Source organism: Salvia hispanica, chromosome 4 (genome assembly GCF_029641045.1).
Source record: "Salvia hispanica isolate PSC_SH4W2 chromosome 4, Shi_PSC_v1, whole genome shotgun sequence".
Classification (NCBI taxonomy): Eukaryota; Viridiplantae; Streptophyta; class Magnoliopsida; order Lamiales; family Lamiaceae; genus Salvia; species Salvia hispanica.
The window spans coordinates 554,519-576,188 of NC_142695.1; the positions used below are offsets into that span (position 1 = coordinate 554,519).

General features: G+C 36.7%; 5 protein-coding genes and 1 non-coding gene across 6 annotated transcripts; 2 read left to right on the forward strand and 4 right to left on the reverse strand.

Annotated features, from left to right (window-relative positions):
- Positions 1-25: 25 nt before the first annotated feature.
- Positions 26-3,544, reverse strand: LOC125194210 (methylsterol monooxygenase 1-1-like). Its single transcript, XM_048092305.2, has 5 exons — positions 3,144-3,544; positions 2,691-3,013; positions 804-951; positions 666-698; positions 26-375 (listed from the first exon to the last, which is right to left on the reverse strand). Exons 1-5 carry the CDS (start codon positions 3,471-3,473, stop codon positions 295-297), a joined length of 915 nt encoding a protein of 304 aa, XP_047948262.1. The 5' UTR covers positions 3,474-3,544; the 3' UTR covers positions 26-294.
- Positions 3,545-6,253: 2,709 nt separating this feature from the next.
- LOC125194211 (uncharacterized protein At4g22758-like) lies at positions 6,254-7,705 on the forward strand. Its single transcript, XM_048092306.2, has 3 exons — positions 6,254-6,620; positions 6,758-6,965; positions 7,339-7,705. The coding sequence occupies exons 1-3, from the start codon at positions 6,354-6,356 to the stop codon at positions 7,527-7,529; spliced, it is 666 nt and encodes a 221-aa protein (XP_047948263.1). The 5' UTR covers positions 6,254-6,353; the 3' UTR covers positions 7,530-7,705.
- A 1,634-nt stretch (positions 7,706-9,339) lies between these two features.
- On the forward strand, positions 9,340-12,319 carry LOC125192604 (protein cornichon homolog 4). The gene is made up of 4 exons (XM_048090232.2): positions 9,340-9,643; positions 10,681-10,862; positions 11,811-11,933; positions 12,018-12,319. The coding sequence occupies exons 1-4, from the start codon at positions 9,572-9,574 to the stop codon at positions 12,058-12,060; spliced, it is 420 nt and encodes a 139-aa protein (XP_047946189.1). The 5' UTR covers positions 9,340-9,571; the 3' UTR covers positions 12,061-12,319.
- A 295-nt stretch (positions 12,320-12,614) lies between these two features.
- On the reverse strand, positions 12,615-12,688 carry TRNAN-GUU (transfer RNA asparagine (anticodon GUU)). Its single transcript has one exon. It is a non-coding gene; the product is annotated as a tRNA-Asn (tRNA).
- Positions 12,689-13,140: 452 nt separating this feature from the next.
- Positions 13,141-16,262, reverse strand: CLP2 (CLP protease proteolytic subunit 2). The gene is made up of 9 exons (XM_048090229.2): positions 16,116-16,262; positions 15,997-16,040; positions 15,850-15,922; positions 14,926-15,046; positions 14,454-14,591; positions 14,199-14,315; positions 13,778-13,846; positions 13,595-13,690; positions 13,141-13,391 (listed from the first exon to the last, which is right to left on the reverse strand). Exons 1-9 carry the CDS (start codon positions 16,175-16,177, stop codon positions 13,254-13,256), a joined length of 858 nt encoding a protein of 285 aa, XP_047946186.1. The 5' UTR covers positions 16,178-16,262; the 3' UTR covers positions 13,141-13,253.
- A 2,764-nt stretch (positions 16,263-19,026) lies between these two features.
- ACR8 (ACT domain repeat 8) lies at positions 19,027-21,445 on the reverse strand. Its single transcript, XM_048090097.2, has 7 exons — positions 21,254-21,445; positions 20,919-20,964; positions 20,718-20,832; positions 20,571-20,638; positions 19,910-20,464; positions 19,709-19,813; positions 19,027-19,590 (listed from the first exon to the last, which is right to left on the reverse strand). Exons 1-7 carry the CDS (start codon positions 21,319-21,321, stop codon positions 19,243-19,245), a joined length of 1,305 nt encoding a protein of 434 aa, XP_047946054.1. The 5' UTR covers positions 21,322-21,445; the 3' UTR covers positions 19,027-19,242.
- Positions 21,446-21,670: the final 225 nt, after the last annotated feature.

Genomic DNA, 21,670 nt, shown 5'->3' on the forward strand with positions numbered 1-21,670 from the left:
AAACAAGATAAATCCAAAAATATAGTAATAAAAAAACAAGCAAGCAACTTATACCAAAATCAACAATCACAAGCTTTTGGATCAACATAGATAGCAAGGTACACACCACAAAACATATAAGGTTATGTCTACCTAAACTACACAAGGGTAAAAGCTTGAAAGCCTACCAGCTGACATACTCTAACAGCACCAAGCAAAGTCGAACCTCCGCTGAATGACAAGAACTACGAGAGGTGGACATGAAGCAGAGACTTAGATATGCCTTTGAGCCAATGTAATCTTGTCATCCCTAAACTAGTCCTCTTTTTGGCTTTGTGCAAATTGGTCGTGCAAAAGTCCATTCTGCTCGTTCTTGGTTTCAAGCCCCTCGCGTAGCTGGACAAGTGGCAGTGTATATTGTTAAGAGAACATCACAAGAAAACTTCAATTGAGAAGAAAAATGCACTGGTTTTAAAACAGTGTCATTGGGTGAAAGCCTTTCGGAGTATGCCCACTTATCTCATCTACGTTTAACATAGTCTAAGCAATGAAAATTCATTCCCAGTTGTGAGATCTACCAAGCAATATCATCCAAGAAGAATTCAGCATGTTTCAGATTAGAGGGAGATAATGAATAACTTAGGCATGTGCGGCTACATATTAAACACGACAAGGTAGTTATGTACCTGCTTAAGAACTTTCTTTTGGTAGCGGTATCCCTGAAAAATAAGGGGAGAAAAAAAGAAAAAAAGGCAGTGTAAGAACACAATAATTGAAGCCACTATACGCTTGAAATGGAAGATATAATTCGCTTTGGTAATCACCTTGTCAGTGCCATAGATATAATCGCAGTAGGTGAATACTGATGCAAAGTTACTTTGGCTCTGTCCACCAACGTAGTGATGGTAATCATGGTAATCTGGGCCCCCGTAAAACGGAATATACTTTGTCGGAGTCCACGGGAAGTCATACCTGCAGAAAGCAATTTCAACATTAGCGGCAAATGAAAATCAGCAGATGAAGAAAAGTTGAAATAGCAATGTAAAGTTCAGATTAATTATAAAAATTGACAGCAGCAAACAGTTTATGGAGAACAGATCGATTCAGAAAGTTCCAGCGAGATATCTTTGTCGTAAAAATTAGTGGCACATCTTCAGCATAAATCTGAAATTTATTTTAGAATAACATTTTCTCAAACTTCATTTGACAATAGATAATCTATTTCAACGGAAAGGTAATTATATGTCACCACAATTTTAAATCAAAAGAGAGATTTCAAGAAATGGGAGATATATTCACTAAAGTAGCATATAGTAAGAATTATCCTTGGAGAAGCTCTGAGGAAAAAGTTAAACAATTAAATAATTAAAAGAATCATGTCAATATGTAGGGACTTTAGTAGGCCATCCTGGGTCAACCTCACAACCGCAGCTTATAATAATGAATTGCAGCTTGACAAGATAAAATTTCAAACAAAATGACTTTGTGGTACTTATTACAAAGCCTAAGCGTAACTCCAAGCCCAGAAAAATGAGAATCTCTAGCATGGTGCACCACTACACCATACTTAACAATCATTCAGAAACAAAAATGTGCTCACGGTTTTTCAAGAACAAGGAAAGGGAATATGAGAACCAGAGAAATAGAACACAAATAAGGACTTCTTACTACGTCACATTATCATAAATGCTTCCCTGCATCCATCAGCATTTTCTTTTGACTACATGCATTAACACACTTATAGGATAAGTAAATTAAAAAAAATAACAACTTGAGTTAAGCAAAGATGGAGAGGGAGCATTTTTTCTTGTTTAGCTACTTCAGTATGAACTATAATGTCTATACAGGAAAATTAAAACGACTCGTGGAAACACACCACTAAATGCATAATCTGGAGTTGAAACATTCTTGGGCCAACTCCTTTCCCTACATTCAACAAAAAGAGATTTCCCTTACTCCAGAATTAAAAACTAAACATATCATTGGACTCAATTAGCCATTTTCTTATCAAGCGGTTATGACCTGTCTGATGTACATTGCTAGTAGCTAATGTGTGCTGATATTCATAAGTGATAGTTAACTAAAGCTTAACCAAATCAAAATTAGTTTATAAGTCTAATTTAGAATATGAAAGTTATGCTACTGAAAATTCAATCAAGTAAGAAAGATTGATGCCAACAGATGGAGGCTCTCGAAGGCAAATGGAAGATGTATGAATCTCACTTGTCACACCTGAGACATTACACGCGTAATGTTTCTTTAACCAAAACACGCGTAAGCATGTAACACATAATAAAAGATATGGCATCCAATGACATAGCTACTCTGAATTCACTAAGGGACTGAGCCACACAGATACTAAACCAGGGAGGAAAAAAGGTTCCCTTAACAAAATTAAGGGAAAAGATAACATCAAATAGAATAAATTAAGAGGCACACCAAGGGAAGGGGGAGAGAGAGAGAGGGGCACAAAGTTAGTCCACTATTATTGACCTCATCCCACCAATGCATTTACTTTCCAGCAGATAAATCAAGATACCAAAAGCAAACAGTTAAAAGGAATGAAATGAATAGCAGTGTTGAGGCATCATTGGGTCAAATGATGAAAAGCAATGCAGATATAATGACAGTTAAATGAATAAAGAGCTGGAGACTTGTGACTAAATTGCATCTAATCAAAGCATGAGGATTAGGCATGCAAAGTGGCTTACCCACTGTGAGTCTCAATAGCCTCAATCTGCCTGAAAGCAATCCATAACCAGAATGTAATCATATGCCCCGGGGCAATGGCGGGCCCTAGGAAAGAGGGGATCCCGAGGATCAAAATCTCGGCCCAGTGAGCATAGGGCGCAGCAAAGCCAATGGGAGCAGTGTATTCATGATGCACCTTGTGGATTTTCTCATACCCCCACTTGCAATGCAGAAACCTATGGACCCAATAGTTTGTATAGTCCTCCACAAGGAAATAGACCCCCAATTGCAGTGCAATTTCTGAAAATGAAGGCAGTGGCAAGCTGGTTCTTATTCCTATCAGCTTCATTAAAACAATAATAATAATAATCAGAAATACTAGTCCATTAAGTATGATCCTGATCTAGCATAAAAAGCATATCTTGATTAAATCCAACACAGATCACATGACAGCATGTTCAATCCAAAATTACCTGAACGGATGGATAGGAGACGAGCTGGAGCGGGCCGACGATAAGGAAGAAGGTGCGCATTACCGATTTGTAGCAGCGGAGAGTGTCGGAGAAAGAGAGCCTGACTTTGGGCTGGATTTTGAAGGGGCCGACGGAATTGGAGAAGAAGTATTCGAGGAAGAGGTAGTAGAAGGGAAAGAGAGAGAAGATGAGGAAGAGGAAGATGATGTTGTGGCAGTAGAGGATGTAATCGGACTTGGTGGCCGAGTAATTGAACCAGAGGGTCTCGGCGGCCGAGAGGGATCTGCCGAGAGCCGCTTCCGCGTCGTGGATGCTGGCGTAAGGCAACATTGGCGACGTCGATTAGGACAAACTGTGACTGTGTGATGTGCGTTGTGAGTGTTGTGTATGTTGAAGGATGACAAAATAGGATGACAACACTCCTTTTATTTATTGATTTTTTATGGGATCCTAATAATTAAATTTTACACTTAATTCAATTGTGTTTTGAATTAAATAGTACTCCTACTAAAATCTTTCATACCAAGGCTTGAAAAGGGATATGTTTAAAGATCTCTAACTAGCAAAAGTTAGATTTGTATAAATCTAAAGTGGAAAATTGTATGCAAAAAGTTTGAATATAATGATTTGAAATGTAGACTTATATTCATTCACTTTTTAATTTTACAAACTTTTATTGATTTTAAGAGAGTTACTTTTGATTCACTTTAAATTGACTATATTTGGTCACGCCTTGAGATATTAATTGAACATCCATGAGGTACATTGGTTGGAGCATCCACAATGGAGGCCCGATCTCACGCTCGATCGGCTAAGATCGGGTTCGGGCATGATCGGGCATCCATTGCAAGTTTCGGGTATGCCCGAGAACGACCGAGAGTTCGGTCGCGCCCTATCTCTAGCCCGATCCATCGGGCGTGAGATCGGGCGCCCATTGCAGGCTAATGCCCGAGCCCAAGCCCGATCATTTTTTTTTTAAAATTATTTAAATCCTAATTAAAAACACTATTAATACTCCATTTTTCTTCAATTTTCACACACCAAATTTAGATGACTAGTTTGGTTTTTTTTTTTAATTTAGTATTTTAGTTTTAATGTAGTTTTTTTTAGCTAAGTATGATGTAGTTTCACTTTTAAATTAAGTAATGCAGTTTTTTTTTTCATTTGTGGTATTTAATATAATATATTTTGGTATTTTAGTTTAATTAAAATAAAATTAAAAAACAATGATTTAAAATTGAAATGAAAAATGGATAAGAGATAAGACATTCATTAGGGCTCCACCATTGCAGAAAGATAGGGTGTGCTGATGTGACAACCACTAGGGCATCCATCGTGATGCTCTTAGTTATTGTTAGAACTTACCAGTGAATTAAAATCTTGTTTACGTTGTATTTGAATTTGACCTTATAGCATCAATCCGATCCAACACATGCAATAGCCTAATTTTTGCCACTCATATACCAAAAAAAAAAAAAAAAACTACTCCCAGGATCACAAACAATTAATTAACTTAAGATATAAAATATAAGAGGTAGTTATCTCATATTTATAATAGATGATGAAATGCAATTTTAAAACCTAAAAATATCATTTGCGAATACTGAGAGCAAATTCATTACCATCACCGTAATAATAACAATACCACCAAAAAAGTGAATGGAAGAGCATGGAAGTGAAGCAAATCAATTCAAATGAGTGAGAGAGAGAGGTCAATAAATCATATCTCATGATGTATATTAATGATATGAACCAATCATGATTTTTAATATAGGAGACCCTCCCCTACTAACTATACTATCATTCCTAACATTAATTTCCCATTATTAACCATTCCATCAAATAAAATAAAATAAATGGACACCTAAATTGTATTGTTGTAAACTTGTTACACTAGTCCTATTATTTGTGGAATATTTATGTCTCTTCATAGGCTTTTTTTATTAACAAAAGCGTTGGCGGCTCACAATTGTGTGGGCTTTAACAATAAAGTCCATTGAGACGCAAAAGTATAAAATGGGCCGAAATGCTTCTCTGGATCAATGGGCTGACTGCTGCTCGAGGTGCGTAGAAATATTTTGTAGTACTACTATTCATTATTTAGTGGACTAGTCTAAAAAATAAAGGTTACTTTTGTTATGGGATGAACTGAAATGATAAAATATACTCCCTCCGTCCTAAGATAAGTGACCTACTTTTTTTGGGCACGGGATTTAAGGAATGATATTTAAATAAATTAAAGTGAAGAGAGTAAAGTATGAGAGAGGGAAAAGTATAGGAGAGAAGAGAGAATAAAGTAGGTGGAGAATAAAGTAAGAGAGATGACTTTTTGCTAAAAATGGAAATAGGTCACTTATAGTGGGACACCCCAAAAAGGAATACAAGTCACTTATCTTGGGACGGATGGAGTAAATTTTATTATAGGCCAGTGGTAGTATGTAAATAGATACTGAACTTAATAAAAATAATAGTATCAACGGGTCAAAGCGTGGAGCTGTGATGACACGGATTCAAATTCCGTCACTCACCGAAAGACTTTCGGCCTTAATCTGATCGTAGCGTGGAGCTGTGATGGCACGGGTTCAAATTCCGCCACTCGCCGGAAGACTTTCGGTCTTAATCTGAAAACTCGATTGAGCAGGATTAGTCGGATGTCGCCAAAGGCGTGTTGTATCTGTATCCAACACGCCTTTTGAAGGCCGACTAATCCTGCTCAATCGAGTTTTCAGATTAAGGCCGAAAGTCTTCCGGCGAGTGGCGGAATTTGAACCTGTGCCATCACAGCTCCACGCTACGATCAGATCAAGGCCGAAAGTCTTTCGGTGAGTGACGGAATTTGAATCCGTGTCATCACAGCTCCACGCTTTGACCCGTTGATACTATTATTTTTATTAAGTTCAGTATCTATTTACATACTACCACTGGCCTATAATAATATTTACTCCCCCCATCCTAAAATAAGTGACTTGTATTCCTTTTTAGGGTGTTCCATTATAAGTGACCTATTTCCATTTTTAGCAAAAAGTCAGTGTTCAAACTAAAAAAACAAATAAATAGAGTTGTTGTAAAATTAATTCGTATAAATATATCAACGGCTTTTGAAGGAAACACAATCAACCCACCACCTCTCCTCTCCCACTCCTTGTTCCTTTACCAATACACTATCTATGATTCTCTCATCTCTCTCTATCTCCCTCTCTCTCTAACTCCATGTCTGATCAGAGAGATCTCCGAAGAAGGAAGCTTCCGGCCAATCGGAGAACCGCCAGACGATCGCCTCGTCCTAGAATCAATTCGGAGGCAGGAAGGAGTCCATCGGAATACGCCAATATTCTGACGAGCTACAAGTCGGAGCCGATCCTGCCAAACGCCGGCGGCGGAGAGGTGGTGGTGATCGTAGAGCAGCAGGAGGAGGAAGTGCTTTATCGGCCACAGACATGTACGGACATATTTTTGCCCCCTTCTGAACCCTTACAGGTAATCAATTTCAATTTTCAATTTTCAATATCATTCATTCTGGTGAATGTAATCAATTAACAATCAATATTTATCAACTAATCGTGAAATCAAGCTTCAATACTCTGTTATTGATTGAACAAATTGTTGTTTTGCAGCGGTACAATAGAGATGCAAAGGTAGTGGTGAATGTGACGGTTGAGGGAAGTCCAGGAGCAGTTAGAACCATGGTTAAGTTAGGATCCGACGTGGCGGAGACGATCAAGCTCGTCATCAACAAATACAACCAAGAAGGCAGAACGCCTCCTCTTCATGAAGCCGCAGCTGCTCATTTTGAGCTTCACCACTCCTTTTTCAGCCTTGAGAGTCAGTTCTCTTTCAATATATCAATTTCTAGTTGCAAAATGCAGAACCTCATTTTATCCCCAAAAATTATTTGGTTGTACACTTCAATTTAGCCTCATTCATGATAATCTTCAACAACTTAAATCTCTTGGATTAGCTCTTTGATTAATTAAAATTGTGGCAACAAAAGGTACTCCTATAATTAAGTTGAGTGTAGTGTCGTTAACGCTATGGTTAAAAATGAATAGGGCAGAAAACAACACCCCACTTCACAAAAAAGTCCATTTCTACTAATTTCCAATCAATAAAAAAAATCTGCAGTTTGCTAAAGCCTACATGAGCATGAATAGATTAAGTTATATTACTAACTGTATTTGTTGATTTTAAAAAATAGAATTGAGGAAGTCGGATTTGATCGGTGATATTGGTAGCAGAAGCTTTTATCTTCGGAAGCAGAGTAACATGAGCAACCATGAAAATGAAGCAGCACAGATTTCCAATGCTCGTCCTTTCCTTCAAAAATTCTTCAACACCATTATTCGAGCAACACAAAAGATGTGGAAAATATTTGGTTGCATTCCTTAATTTATTTAACTATATTGTTACTATTTTTTTTTACATGTATATACATAAGGAGAGTATGTTGTTACTATATCATCATTTTTGGATGATTGGTTAACATGGGAAGGCTGCATTGTGTACATATATATTTGTGGTATTGTAAATCTCATAGTTTGAATTGTTATAAGAGTATTCAACAATATGTTTTGTTATAACACACTTAATTTTCGTCAATAATGGCTGGTATTATATATCGTCTTTAGATAGAGCTTTCCCATAACTGCAACATATTCACGATTCCTAATTTCCTATTAGCTACCATCAAAATCGAACATTAACATAAACTATTACGTTTTTTTTTTTGTACTATTAAAGTATAAACTAGTTGAATTATTATTAGATTCCATTGGTCGTTTTTATTTTGCGTCTCACTTGTGACAAATATGATTTGAAGAGAATTCATGAGATGTCATTCTCTAATGGACAAAGACAAATTTCGATAAATTTCCTAGAACTTTCCCTATCACATCGTCATGCAATCATTTTCGTCTCTTTCATTATATATCTCCCAATAATAAAATAAAAAACCCATCAATAATCTGCACGCTATAGCTATACTTATTTCAATTTTCTGTCTCTCTCTCTCGACAGGAGTAGGAGTATAATTTAGTACATGTGATGGCTTTTATAGTATTTTATTGATTATTAATTTTGTAGTAGCATTTATTTGAATTAGTATGGGCTCTTTATCTCCGCCCCAACGCCAGAGTTACGGTAAGGAGAGACAACGGAAGAATAAGGGCGGCGGTGGAGTGGCGGATGAGAGGAGATGGCAGTTGACAAAAGTGTTGTTTAATGTGAGCATGCAAAACAGTTTGTGGCCGGTCCAAGTGATGATGTCGCCGGAAAACACCGTTAGGGAGCTCGTGAAGGCGGCGATATGCGTATTCGCAGAGGAGAAGCAGCGGCCGGAGCTGCGGTGTGCTGATCCCGGTAGCTACCAGTTGCATTATTCCCAGTTTAGCCTCGAAAGTGAGTTCTCAAACTTTGTCATTTTCAATTTAGTCACATCTTTGGATATAAATTATTTTATTAGTATAAACAAAATGAAAGACAAATTTGTGCCCAAAGTTTAATAGTACTATGGAATTTGCATGGTGCAGGTTTAAAGCCAGAGTTGAAGTTGACGGACCTACGATCTCGAAATTTCTATATAAGTGCAAAAAATGTCGAATATCGAGCATTTTTTGAACACTCACCGAGCACATGACCATATTAGTGACCATTCCCATGTTATGTAATGTTCCGAGACATCAGCCGAGCCTAAGCGTGACTATACGCTCAATAAATGTTACTATTACTATATTTGATGAACATCGTTCAGTCTTCTTTGGTGTAAAAAAATCGAGGAAAATTTAATGTAGTAGGATACTAGTATATTTTTATATTGAATGTGTTATAGACCAATTCTTTATTTGACTACACGATCTATAGTTTAATCATGTAAAGGTTGCCAAGTAAACATTCACCAAACTCCTAGTTTATTAAATCAAATAATACTAGTATAGTAAATTAGGTTGAACAAATCCACTACTCAGTAGATAATGAATTTATGATTCCAAATACTATAATTCTCTAATTTATTAAAAAGCTAAATATTTTCAACCTCGAACTTAGCTCATTTATCTCATAAATTTTAATTAATTTGATAGCTAAACAAATAAATAATGAGTTATGACTTATGAATCGATAAATTATTACTATCAAACTAATGATTAGTTTGATATACCTAAACCAAATAAAATACTCCGTAGTATTCATTTTTTTTATTAGCTAAGTATAAAGCTAAAGTAACACCTTAAAATTCCACTTGGCCCTCTTTTCCGCCGCCGTTAGAGTTTCGATTCCGGTCATCTCCGATTCCTTTCTTTCGCCGGCGGAGATTCGTTTCTTCAGAATTGAAGCTCCACGGTGCTCTATATCACCGTCTCTATTTTATCCCTCAAACATCAACCTCAATTTTTAGGGGAAGAGAGTAATTGAGAAGGGGGAAAAAGGAAGAGGATATGGGAGAGGTGTTGGCATGGCTGCTCTTTTTCTTCATACTCATTGCTCTCCTCGTTATGATTGTTTTCCAGGTTATGATCCATAAAAATACCTTAATTGTACATGTATTTTTTGGATTTGTCTTCATTGTGCTGCTAGGGAGATGCATAATGTTGTGTAAAGATTCGTGCTTTCTTTGATTTTTCGGATGGTTGGTTGGTTATTTTGTTCCGCAATGTAGGAGTTGAGTGTTAATCTGATTTGAAATTCGACAATTTTTCTGTTGAAACTAGAGAGCTTTTTGTGTTGATGAGTTCGCTTAATTAGTATGTACTCGTTTTGAGGAATTTTCTTATTGGCTTAACTAATCAAATTAAGTGTAACGTACTATCAATACTTGTATATTGCTTAGAATTTATTATTATTCAGGTTCAAAAATTGATTCATCTACATTTAGCATAATCATTCTGGGAGGAAATGTACCTGAAAGGGTTTCTGATTTTAAAGCTGATGAATCTGGGATTTTTTTATGCATGATTTATCAAATTGAAATATATGTAGATGGAATTCTTGTTGTTTAAGGATTGTGGGGTTTGAACATTCTAGATCAGCATATTTAGTTTTGAATTGGATGGAAAAGGTATAGTCATATGTGTTATAATCTTCATCTAACCTTTGAATTCAAGATCCAGTTAATAAACTAGTGAGTAAAGTACTTATGTAGGTTTTGAATCTGAAGAATGCATAGTTTACATATTCGTCCCAGGTTCGGTACACGTTGGCTTCTTTATGATCTCGCAGAGGATTTTGTGTTTTGAATTTTGATTGTAGCTAGTGGTATTGCTCACCCTTGTACGAATGAATGACCTAGGTTTGCTACCTAATTACATACCCAACAATTCAACATCACAACAATGGCCAAGGTTTACTATAAACTGTACAGTTTAAGAACACTGGAGAAAAATTAGCTGTTCATGTTTTCCCTTTAATATTACAGATGTACTGCTCTAGATTCCCTTTAATATTACAGATGTACTGCTCTAGAGCTGCATGAAGTTTGTGCGTTGTCTTGATTCATATAAACTGCATGGAATACAGTATCTTTAACCATATTCCACATTTAATGCAGCTTATGTGCTTGGCGGATTTAGAGTTTGATTATATTAATCCTTATGATTCGGCGTCTCGAATAAACAAAGTAGTTTTACCAGAGTTCATCACACAAGGAGTTCTGTGCTTCCTTTTCCTTATCACTGGACATTGGTTTATGTCACTTCTCTGTGTCCCGTACCTGTACTACAACGTGAGACTGTAAGGTTTTTCTTCTTCTGCTTCATTCTTAAATTAAACATATCTTCTGCTTTTGATATTCCATGAGACATGAATTCTTTGAACTTTCTTTTATAGTTATTCTACTTCTATAAACTCAGAGGCTCAAGGTAGCTTAGAAGATAAATATGAATAAAAGATAGCATCTGATAATAGAGATTAAAATCATCAAAAACACACATCAACTGATAAATTCAACAACTAAGATTCTCATCACTTCCATTTCCTACTGACACTGTCAACTTTGTTTTGGACATAAATCTTCTTGCATGAACTATTAGGGTGTATTTGATATTAAGGCACATGTCACTTGTACCTTGAGCGTTCTGGCATTGCCTTTTGTTTGTGATGGTGTACTTAGTTGCCGCAGGGAGTGGGAAGCAGCAGAAATGAGACCACAGTCTTTTCAATGCTTAGAATTACTGGTATCACACTTGGGGTGTCATTTGGTCCCATTTTTAGTAGGTTTCAAGACCTTAATCAGTCAGGACTTGACATGCACTTATTTTCTCTAACACGTTTGTATTTCTCACCGAGGTTATATTGGAGTGTGATAATGGAAGATTTTGTCTATGGTTGAGTGGTGAAAACAGTAGCATAACCGTCAGTCATGATAATCTCTAGCAAAAAGTCATGCCATCTGTCAATAACAAAATAACTTGAACCCATAGAGTGCCTTTTATGTGACCAAGACCCTAACTTGAAACTGAAAATTTCGGATTTTTATTTCCCGAACTGGATCAAAACTGAAACCCCTATAACCAAATCCTATTGGCTCGGTTTGGATGTGTGGTGTCAGTTTAGTTATGCTCGTCCCTACCACTGACGATCGCTGCTTATGTAATTGATGGCCATTCCTTGTTAGTTGTTATAGGTCATTTGGACCTTCAACTGAAGCTTTTTTTCTGCATGCAAAATTGTTTTAATCAGGTACCTTCGAAGACAGCACCTCGTAGATGTGACTGAAATCTTCAACTTGTTAAATTGGGAGAAGAAGGAGAGACTTTTCAAGCTCGGTTATATCATACTTCTTCTCTTCATGTGTTTGTTCTGGTAAGCTAGTCTCCTCCCCCGCCTGTATCATCTAATATTTTGAAAAGATAAAATTGTTAAACACAATCTGAATATATGGTGTAGGATGATTTACAATGCACTTGAAGACGACGAGAATTCGTTTTAGGACATTCGAGCTGCTGCTGCTGCATTCTGTTTGGATGGATTGGCTGAAAGTGACATCTTATTTGATTGTATTTTATAATACGAGGCGTCTTCATAACTTTTTTCAAGTTTCGACTAAAGTTATTCCTCTAATTTGGTTTTATCATGAAGGTGTAATATACTCGTAGTTCAGATGTAAACTTGTTTCTTTTTTGATGTACCCAACTTGCGCGCTCCTTTCTTTACACTTAAAAATTCCAAAATTTTCTGGTTGTTTCTTAGATTTTAGTCATTAGCGTATCGAAAAGGGGACTTGAACACGAGTAGGAAATTTAATTGAATATTGGTTATACATCTTTTTATCTTTCCAGCTTAATTAATTCTACTTTCATGTTCATATCTATGCAAACAACTTTACTACTGTACTATATCTATGCAAACAACTTTAGGAGATATTCATCTTTAAAAAAAATACTCAAATTAGGTTCGAACTTAACTTAAGAGCTTTAAAAAAGTTAATCAAATACTAGTATATAATTAAAAGAAAATCATTGCTTTATTTATACAGATAAAAAACGCTAGAAGGAGGGCTTGAACCTCCGACCTTGTGGTTAACAGCCACACGCTCTAACCAACTGAGCTATTCCAGCTTATACTGAATTAAAGTAAGAAATAATATAAAGGTGTTCGGTCCTATACCCTAACGATAAATTTCGATGAGCTCCAATCTATGGAGCAATTCTTGTTGTTTTAATCCACAATCGATGAGCTCCAATACCCTCACTTGGAACTGAAATCCTTAATCTAAAGAAGAAGCAAATCCGCAGTTTCAGGTACACTGTTATTTGCCCAACAAGTTTCCCCTTTTTTGGTTTTGTTTGCTTAAAAACTCCTGGATTAATCGATACAATTTGTGTTGGAGTGGAGAGATATAATATAATCTGTGTAAGGTTGTATTCGAAAACCAAATTAGTTATTCAATTTATACTACAAACAAGAGATTTGAAATCCTACTTGTCTCTTTATTTATTGAGACATGCACATCGTTTTATTCTGTGTATGCAAATTCACTTGTACTACTTGTCATATGTTGGAAGAAACATTATCAAGAAAGGGAGTCATCAAATTAACAGAAAAAATGAGTTTTTCAATGCCAAAGTCTACTGAAGCTTAGAACATCTGTAACTACGTATCTGCCCGAGGCATAAAGATGAACTATCCAAGACCTGCAGTAGTATCCTGTCGTGGCGCATCAGCCTTTATACGGGGTGGCCTAACTATCCGATCAATCAGACCATATTCAAGAGCCTCCTGAGCGTTGAAGCGCTTCACCCGACTTAGGTCCTGGTGAACCTGCATATTCATGTCGAAGATTTAGTGCACAAGTCAACAGAGATACCAAATGCCATAAAACAAGAGCTTTTGGTTGATCTTTTGCAAACTGACTTTTAAGTCTTGCCCAAACCAAGAAGGGGCTAAAGTTCAAGTACTTAATGAAAATCCACTTGGCACTAGAACAGAAATGAAGATAATAAAAAATTATTGATAATTATGACCTTTTCAACTGGCTGGCCAGTTTTCTGAGCCAGCTCCTTGAAAAGATAGTCTCTTATTCGTAGCAGCTCATCAGCCTCATTACGAATATCATCAGCCTAGAAAAGGGTTCTCAAAGATATGTTATAAGTTGCTGGCAAGAACAAAATGAGGCTTGAGATACAAGAAAAATTAATTGATCAAACCTGACCACGCGCAGCTCCAGCTGGAGATTGTAATGAAACTCTTGACAGCGGCATGGCAAAGCGATTACCCTTCAAGAAAAGGAAATTGTAAATGAAATCACTACACCGAGTGTCAGGAATTTCAAATTATCATATTATGCAATTCAATGAATCTGATGAGGAGGCTATCAATTTCCACATGACAGAATAAGCTGATCATTCAAAAGGCAAGACCTTTTTGTCATTTTATAGAAAGACATCAAGAAACAAAAAGAGATGCAATAAAATCACCATGGTCTACTCAACAGATACGTTTCAGACCTAGCTTATGACCGAAGACGTATCTTTATGAGCCTGTTTTATAATTTCATATTTGTTTGGATGGAAGAATTCAATATTGTTTTTATATCTAACTATACATTTAAGCCCTTAAAAAATGTACCTTCTCGCCAGCAGCAAGGAGAAAACCTGCCAAATTATAAGCATATCCCACACAGTGAGTGCCAACAGGACTTTTCAAACTCTGCATCGTATCATAGATAGCCATGCTAGGAGTGAGCTGCAACAGAGATACATAGTGATCTTCAGATTTTAAATGGAAAAGGAGGAACACAATATTAAATTATGACATAAAGAGTGCTACAAACATAAATAAATGCAAAAAATGTATGTGCCAAGTTGTAAATGAAGAACTCACATCTCCTCCAGGGCCATTAATGTACATATAGAGCCTCTTTGAATCCTCAATACTGTCAAGGTACAACATTGTAGCAAGTATCTGATTGCTGAACTCCTCGTCTATGTTTTGCCCAATAAAAATAACACGCTCACGGTACTGCAATTAAAGAGATTATTAACTTCTGTCAGACGAATTTCAAAGAAGGTGGTACCGTTTAACAAAAAAACTAACTCCGATATTTTTATAATGCAGGGAATGGACACGAAATAACTGATCTTCTTTGCACATCATATAACCAATTGTTCCGGGAATAACTAAGTGGCAACAGATGATCTGATGACATTCTTGATAGCATAGCACAAATCTTTGATAAAAACAAAGGAAATATGGTAAAGCTATGATGAGCTCTCAAACTCTTTTTTTATGAAGTTATTCAAAAAATAAGTAATTCATACAAATTTGCTGGACATGTGTAGCCAGATAGACTTACAAGAGCATTCCACAAATCAACCCACTGCCAAGTTCCTTCAACTGGGTTTCGGTAAGGCACTCTAGGTGTTCCAATAGGCATCATTGCTACACGACCCCTTGTTGGTTTGGTATTAATGGATCTGGAAGTGGATAAAATGTGTCATAAGTGAGTATACACACCAGTTAAAGTGCAATATTTATGAACTTTTTTTGTCAAAGTGCTTATCTTGTCCCATTAAAAAAATTACATAGCAAAACGGGAATAGGCAAACTCAAAAGGGGGAGTTCCATGCATATTAAAAATCACCAAATAAGGAGTGAATTTGAAGGAGAGTAGAGACTGTAGTGTACACTCAAATCCTACACAAACTTGAGCTTAAAAAATCATTAAAACTCGAGAATTGCTTGCTGATTGAAATAAGCAAGCATAGCCCGCATATACATTGACTTCTCACTCTACTACAGAAAACTTCTTTAAACTTCCCTGGCCAAGGTTGATATTGTAGTTAATCTTCAATTCTAAGCAATAACTTCCACCTAAAAGTGACATCTTAAGTGGCTGAGAATCCATCTCAAGTTTTTCCGTTGACATAACATCCCCTAAACGGACCGGTTTTTCTGTTACCAGGCATGTGCGTCTTACCTTTTTCATTTCAATGGTAGCCCTAGGGTCATTTGTTTAAATTTAAAGCAAATTAACAGCCCCTACCAATCCAAGTTTCCAACTACATCTCTCAAAAATGGTGTCTTTTTCGATTCAGCCAAGTTAGCAACACAGATTCATTTCAAAAGCTTAAGCTAAAAATATTCCCAACAAGATGTTCCATCCTCCATAAACCAAGTAGTAGTCCGGATTGCAGTTTACTCATTAAAACAATTGGCAGCTAATGTTACAATATACGATTACCATGATATCAAAACACAGCCGAACTGAAATTCATACCTGGACTCCATGCTTTTGTACACTTTATCACGAAATTCCACATTCAAATTGGACTTTCCTACTCCCCATCCGTCTGCGAGATTATTTTCAAAAAGGGGATTCAAAATCACATGATAGAACAAGATATATTTGAAAGCGAATACGTACTTGGAGATTGAACTCTTAATCCCACGAAGATTCTGGTGCTGCAGCTGCAAAAGGGCATAAATTGTAAAATTAGGGCCTACCTAGCATAGGGAAATTTAGAAGAAAAAATGAATGAGAACCTTAGAGAAGGGGGGGATGGATCAAGTGTAGAGTTAAAATATGAGGCTGGAGCGACTGCCATTGTTGGGATAGAGAGAGAAACAATGGATTTCGTGGTTTTGGATATGGAGGAAAGGTTACAGTCGCTGTGTTGCTGTTAAAAATCACGTAGACCCGAACCCGAACTTATCGACCCAGATCCGAATTTATTTATCCAACACCATTAATTTATGATTATTTGAAATTTAATTAATTTTCTCCCTCTTATCTATGAACAAAACCAGCTTTGGCTAATCTTTCATTTTTTGTATTTGGATTAATTTTCTAATTTATTACTCCTTTTTCTGCCTTTCTTTTTGTTTGCTTTTTTTATTTTTGTTTTCATACTATTCCATCCGTCCATGAAATATTGTCCAAGTTTGACTCAATGCGAGTTTTAAAAAATGTGAAGAAAAGTGAATTGAATAAAATAGTGGAACGAGAGTTCCACGTTTATATAGTATTAATTTTCTAATAAAATATGAGTGTAAAGAGTTAGTGGAAAGTGAGGTTCATTTACCAAAGATAGAAAAAAGCAAAGTGGACAAATTTTCATTAAACGGACTAAAATGACAAAATTGGACAACATTTCACCGATGGAGGGAGTACTTATTAGTATTAAATTTAAATAAAGCTTCATTGTACGTATGAGTCATTTTAATATCTCAGTTAATTGTTGATCTTTAGTAAGGTGCGTGATTTGTTCAAAGATCTTGTGATTCAATATGTGCACAAAGGACGTAGGTACTTATTAGCATTGAACATGACGTATATACACTATATCCTCAACCTGCAAAATAAATAGTAGGAGTATTAATTTGACTAGATAATACTCCTCCAGTATCATATTCCATACGTCAAATAGTTTAACTTAACCACATATGTACTGTCCCTCACGAGAGAGGAGAAACCAACATCAACCGAAAAACACTTGTCAACGTAGTGAAACTAAGGATGAACACTTGAACACATGTAGAAGATACAGCCTATTCAAAGTTGTGTGATCCAGAGAAGAATGTCGAGCAATCATAGAGCTTCTCTAACAACCTAAATGTATACGATTTAATTTGTTCTCAAACAGACCAAATAATCTCGTTCCAAATAACAAGTTCTCAGTCTCTTCCTCTCTTTTCATTAATATAATAGGAAACATACATAAACCAATGGAACTTTAACAACAAACTGCTAAAACCAGTAGTAAAAAGGAGTTTTGCCACAAATTGATTTCTTGCTATCTATTTCCGGACTTACTACCGGCCTATGTCCATGTTTCCTTATCGTTTCCCGCCACTTATGATATTACCTATTTTTGGCTGTCGTCACTCGTCACTATTCATAAATCTAAAAGAAGCCCCAAAAAAAGTTAACTTCCATAAGCTTAGAACGCTAAACTTCCATATCCATACATTATACATAGCAGGGAACTTGAGCAGATTCTTCCCAAACTAGTGCATCCAAACCACTCATCTTTATGGACAATGAGCAGAATCTTTAGGTATAAAAAAAGGTACAATTAATCCACAATATATGACTTTTCGACAGAAACATACTGCAGAATTAGAAATTCGCAGGAGAAACAATTAACAAAATGAGGAGTATAACAAAAACGAACCTTCCTACCAATAATTTAGAACACTCTAGCGAGATATATACATGTTAACATATGAGTCAATATTGAAGCACACATTCAATCAAAAAACATAAATATTTAATTATTAGATCAAACAAATTTGACAAATACCACATTTATGAGGACTTAACTGATAAGAGTAAATTGAATGATGCCACACGTTAGTAGGTAAGGAATGTCCAATGATGCTGTAAGCTAGTAGTGGACGCATACAAACATGCATGAAACACTAATTTCTTTCGAAAAGAAATAGTACTTCATACTGTATTATATTTTACACTAATCACAATCAGCATTCAGTTTCTGAAACATGAATTAGGTGATTCAACTCAATTGCATATTGAGTTCGATGCAAAAGAGCAATTACATTTTTCAGCATGTAATACTCCTATAGAATCAGAACTTGAAAACTTCACAGAAAGACTTAATTCGAAAAAAAAATATGGAAATTAAGCTCCTTTGTTGAAATGGCAATCTTCTTTGATGGGAGAGCACGATGTGGACTTATATTTTCTCTTGGGCCTAATTTTAAAGGCCATTTAAATTTGGAATGAGATATTGTTATTGGGCTAACCAAAATAAATGGAGTGTAAATAGAAATAGAAATGTCCGTCACCTCCACCGCCGTGATTAACGCCACGTTGTTGCGATGCGGTTACCAACCCTACCTGCATTCCACTTTCTCCTAATTTTATTACATTTTTCTAATTTTCTCCATTTGTTTTATCTCTAGTTTCTGACTTCTCAACATGTAGTGCATGTTCATATGCTTCCATTTGTCTACGGGCATCTGCTTTAATTCACACCAAATTTCTAGTCAAACTTGCTTTGTTTTTTTAAGCATAATTCTCAATGATCAACATATCACGACGAATCGACGATTATAATTTAATTGAAGGATATATATATATATATATATATATATATTTAATTGTAACACCCTCTTCTAGTTAAAGTGATTATTAAAAACACTCGAGTCGTTACTATGAAATATGCAAAATATCCTCCAGCTCCAAGAATTTAAATTCACTAGCAAAATATTAGGAAATTGAGTAAAACAAGGAGACTAGACAGAGTGAGAAAAATGTGTTGGGGAAATCGAAGCCACAATTAGTTAATTAATTCATTTGCGCTATGTTTGTCGACATGTCTCATGTAGTGGTCTTATCCTCGATAATTGCACTCCAAAACAAGTAGCCGTATAATGTCATTTTGACCTATGTTACTAATTTAATCATCGCCTGCAACCAAGGCACAAGAAAAACTCCAAATGAAGTAGTATTATTACCCTATAGAAAGATTAGTAAAATTCGATAAATAAATGTTGATCTATTTACAGAAGACATATCCTATTCCTATGTAACTATGTTAAACAAACCAAGATACCCTTCTAACCAACGTAATCTTCTCCCAAACCTCAACGCATCCAAGCAAAGAATATATTCCACCAAACAAAACAAAACCGACCCTTGTCATAATCAAGAACAAGATTTTATCAAACCCAAGTTGTATAGATTCCTCCTCACCATGTTCCCAATCGACCAACTCATGGCCGACGCCTCCCCTCTCTCCACTTTCTCGTGATAGATCAACGGCAGCTCCTTAACTTTCAACCTACTCACCCCGATCTTCTGCCGGACCGAGTCGATGATCTTCTCATCAGCCGGGTTGCCCGCTGCATCCGTCACGTGGAACACGTTCCGGGCTGTCCCCATCACGGTCGAGATCTCTGCCATCGTGACATTGAGTCCGTTCTCACGGAAGGTCCGTGTCACATCGGCTAGAAGACCCTTCTTGTCGACCGTGCAGAGCTCAAGCCTCACACCCTGTGATAAAAACAAACCAGACACGAATCCTCTTTACATTTGTTCATAAAGTAGTATACACAAAAATGTAGGCACGAATCAATTCTTCTTCACATGTTTAAAGGAACAAAGACAACACCTGAGATGCTCTCCTTTTGATCGCTGCCGCAATGCAGAGGATCACACGCTGCTTTTCGGCCTCTGAGCTTATCGGGGTGCCGTCCATGTGTCTGATGAAGAATTCCTGATCAAAAAACATAAACCACATTGTAAGAAAACATCACAAACAGCTTAACAAAACAACAAAACAGAGCTATGCTATGCAAGTACAATATCATACCAAGGAAGCTCTGTCACCCGATGTGTCCACGGTGGCATGGAAAATGACGTACTCCATGTCCGTCAATGTGCAAACCACGTCGAACAGAAGCTTGTTCCTATCCTTGCAATGAATACTCACAACGGAATAGTCCTTCTCCAAGTAGTTTTGCACCAACACAACAGGGGCATCGCCACAAATGTTACCATCATAGTCCCTATCCGCGAACATCATCTGGTGAAGACGTCTGTCCGTGTGAGTAACGGCTAGTGACACCAATGTCTTAGCACTCCGAATGTCATTATCCCCTCTCAACACATTCCTCAACATCACCTCCATCTTCTCCAGCTTCTCCGAGTCCTCAACTGGGCAGCCCGAGTCATCATCCTTCAAGTAGATCAAGGACGCAATCCTGCCGTTGTGTGTCCAAACTTTGGCATCAACCACATTGCAATTCAGATTCGACAGCACCGCGAAAACCTCAGACAGCAGCCCGATCCGGTCCGTGCCCGTAAGCTCCAAAGCAGTTAGGCCATCAATACCTTTTGATCTACCGTAATGAATCGTCTCCAGTGACTGTTCCAAGCATTTTCGCCGAAGCATAATTAGCACAAGTTATTGCTAGAATTTAATCGGTTAAAGAGGAAAACATTTAACTGCGGTAATTAATACTAATTGCTACCTCCTCAATGCAGCCCAAAACGCTCTCATCAGTTAATTTGTTTCCATTCAAATCAGTCACGTGAAAAACTGCAAAGCGTTAAAAAGGTTCAATTCAATGCCTGGAAAATCAAACGGCAGCAAAAGAGAAAATTACCATTTTACTCACCATCCATGAACCACCTGCCGTCGGAGCAAATGTAAGCCTTCTTAATCGATAGATTTAAATCCGTCAAAACCTGGACAGCTTCGAGAAGAATCCCGTGCTTTCTAGCACTGTCGATCTGTAAGGAAAATAATGCAAAAATCAACGATATAGAAATCACTGGAATTTTGATTTTTCGAGCTGAAAGGATGCAATATCCATTACCGTGAGACGAGTCGCGTTGGAGCAGCCCGCATTATCGATCATGACCCTGAAAGTAGTCGACGGAGGGGCATTATTGGAAATTCAAAGCCTAATTTGAGAATTCTCCGATGGAGTAACTTGAAAGGAAAGAAATTGGGGAAATGATTGAGCTAATTAAATTTCCATCTCAGCTAAAAATGGCGTGAAATCGGTCCACAGATCCACTAATTCGGAGGAGATGTTTTGTGTTTCTATCGTAACAAAGCGATTCAAAATTCGAAATCTTCAATATTTAAAAGCTTGAGAAATGAGAAAATTTCACACAGAAAACGCAGTGAAGGAGAAGGAGAAGTGACCTCGGCGTGGACATTCGAGTAAGAAGCTTTTCATACTCATCCAAATACGTCGGCCTCCGCCACTCCATATTTCAGAGAGCGACTGTAGCAGTGGGGGGAAAATCTGGGCTGCTCTCTCTCTCTCTAGAAGGGCGGGGCGCCTTTTGGTTTCTCTCTCTAAAACATTGACGCGACACACTGCATGCATTTTACTTTGGTCGAGAGGAGAACGGTATTTATATTGATATTTTTATTATATTTTTATTATATGTGTTGCCTTTTTTATATACTCGTAATAATTTATAATCAAATTGTAAAAAAAAAATGTTGAAGGGGCGGACTCCGGATTATGGTATGGGACAATATCCGAATTTTTATGAAAGTAGTGGAGTAAAAGTAATTATTATTTTTTTCCTTTAAATTTGAACATTTCTCAAA

Bases quoted from the DNA above. Each gene is read 5' to 3' on its own strand.
- LOC125194210 (XM_048092305.2), bottom strand. From the start codon at position 3,473: ATGTTGCCTTACGCCAGCATCCACGACGCGGAAGCGGCTCTCGGCAGA. The intron at 3,014-3,143 runs GTAATTTTGGAT...GTTTTAATGAAG, and splicing joins TCTCCTATCCATCCGTTCAG to CTGATAGGAATAAGAACCAG. The intron at 376-665 runs GTACATAACTAC...CCACTTGTCCAG, and splicing joins AAAAGAAAGTTCTTAAGCAG to CTACGCGAGGGGCTTGAAAC.
- LOC125194211 (XM_048092306.2), top strand. From the start codon at position 6,354: ATGTCTGATCAGAGAGATCTCCGAAGAAGGAAGCTTCCGGCCAATCGG. The intron at 6,621-6,757 runs GTAATCAATTTC...GTTGTTTTGCAG, and splicing joins CCCCTTCTGAACCCTTACAG to CGGTACAATAGAGATGCAAA. The intron at 6,966-7,338 runs GTCAGTTCTCTT...TTTAAAAAATAG, and splicing joins CTCCTTTTTCAGCCTTGAGA to AATTGAGGAAGTCGGATTTG.
- LOC125192604 (XM_048090232.2), top strand. From the start codon at position 9,572: ATGGGAGAGGTGTTGGCATGGCTGCTCTTTTTCTTCATACTCATTGCT. The intron at 9,644-10,680 runs GTTATGATCCAT...CATTTAATGCAG, and splicing joins TCGTTATGATTGTTTTCCAG to CTTATGTGCTTGGCGGATTT. The intron at 10,863-11,810 runs GTAAGGTTTTTC...TGTTTTAATCAG, and splicing joins CTGTACTACAACGTGAGACT to GTACCTTCGAAGACAGCACC.
- CLP2 (XM_048090229.2), bottom strand. From the start codon at position 16,177: ATGGCAGTCGCTCCAGCCTCATATTTTAACTCTACACTTGATCCATCC. The intron at 16,041-16,115 runs GTTCTCATTCAT...GCCCTTTTGCAG, and splicing joins CCATCCCCCCCTTCTCTAAG to CTGCAGCACCAGAATCTTCG. The intron at 14,592-14,925 runs GTAAGTCTATCT...CTTTAATTGCAG, and splicing joins TTGATTTGTGGAATGCTCTT to TACCGTGAGCGTGTTATTTT.
- ACR8 (XM_048090097.2), bottom strand. From the start codon at position 21,321: ATGGAGTGGCGGAGGCCGACGTATTTGGATGAGTATGAAAAGCTTCTT. The intron at 20,833-20,918 runs GTAATGGATATT...TTTTCCTTACAG, and splicing joins CCAACGCGACTCGTCTCACG to ATCGACAGTGCTAGAAAGCA. The intron at 20,639-20,717 runs GTGAGTAAAATG...AACGCTTTGCAG, and splicing joins CGGCAGGTGGTTCATGGATG to TTTTTCACGTGACTGATTTG.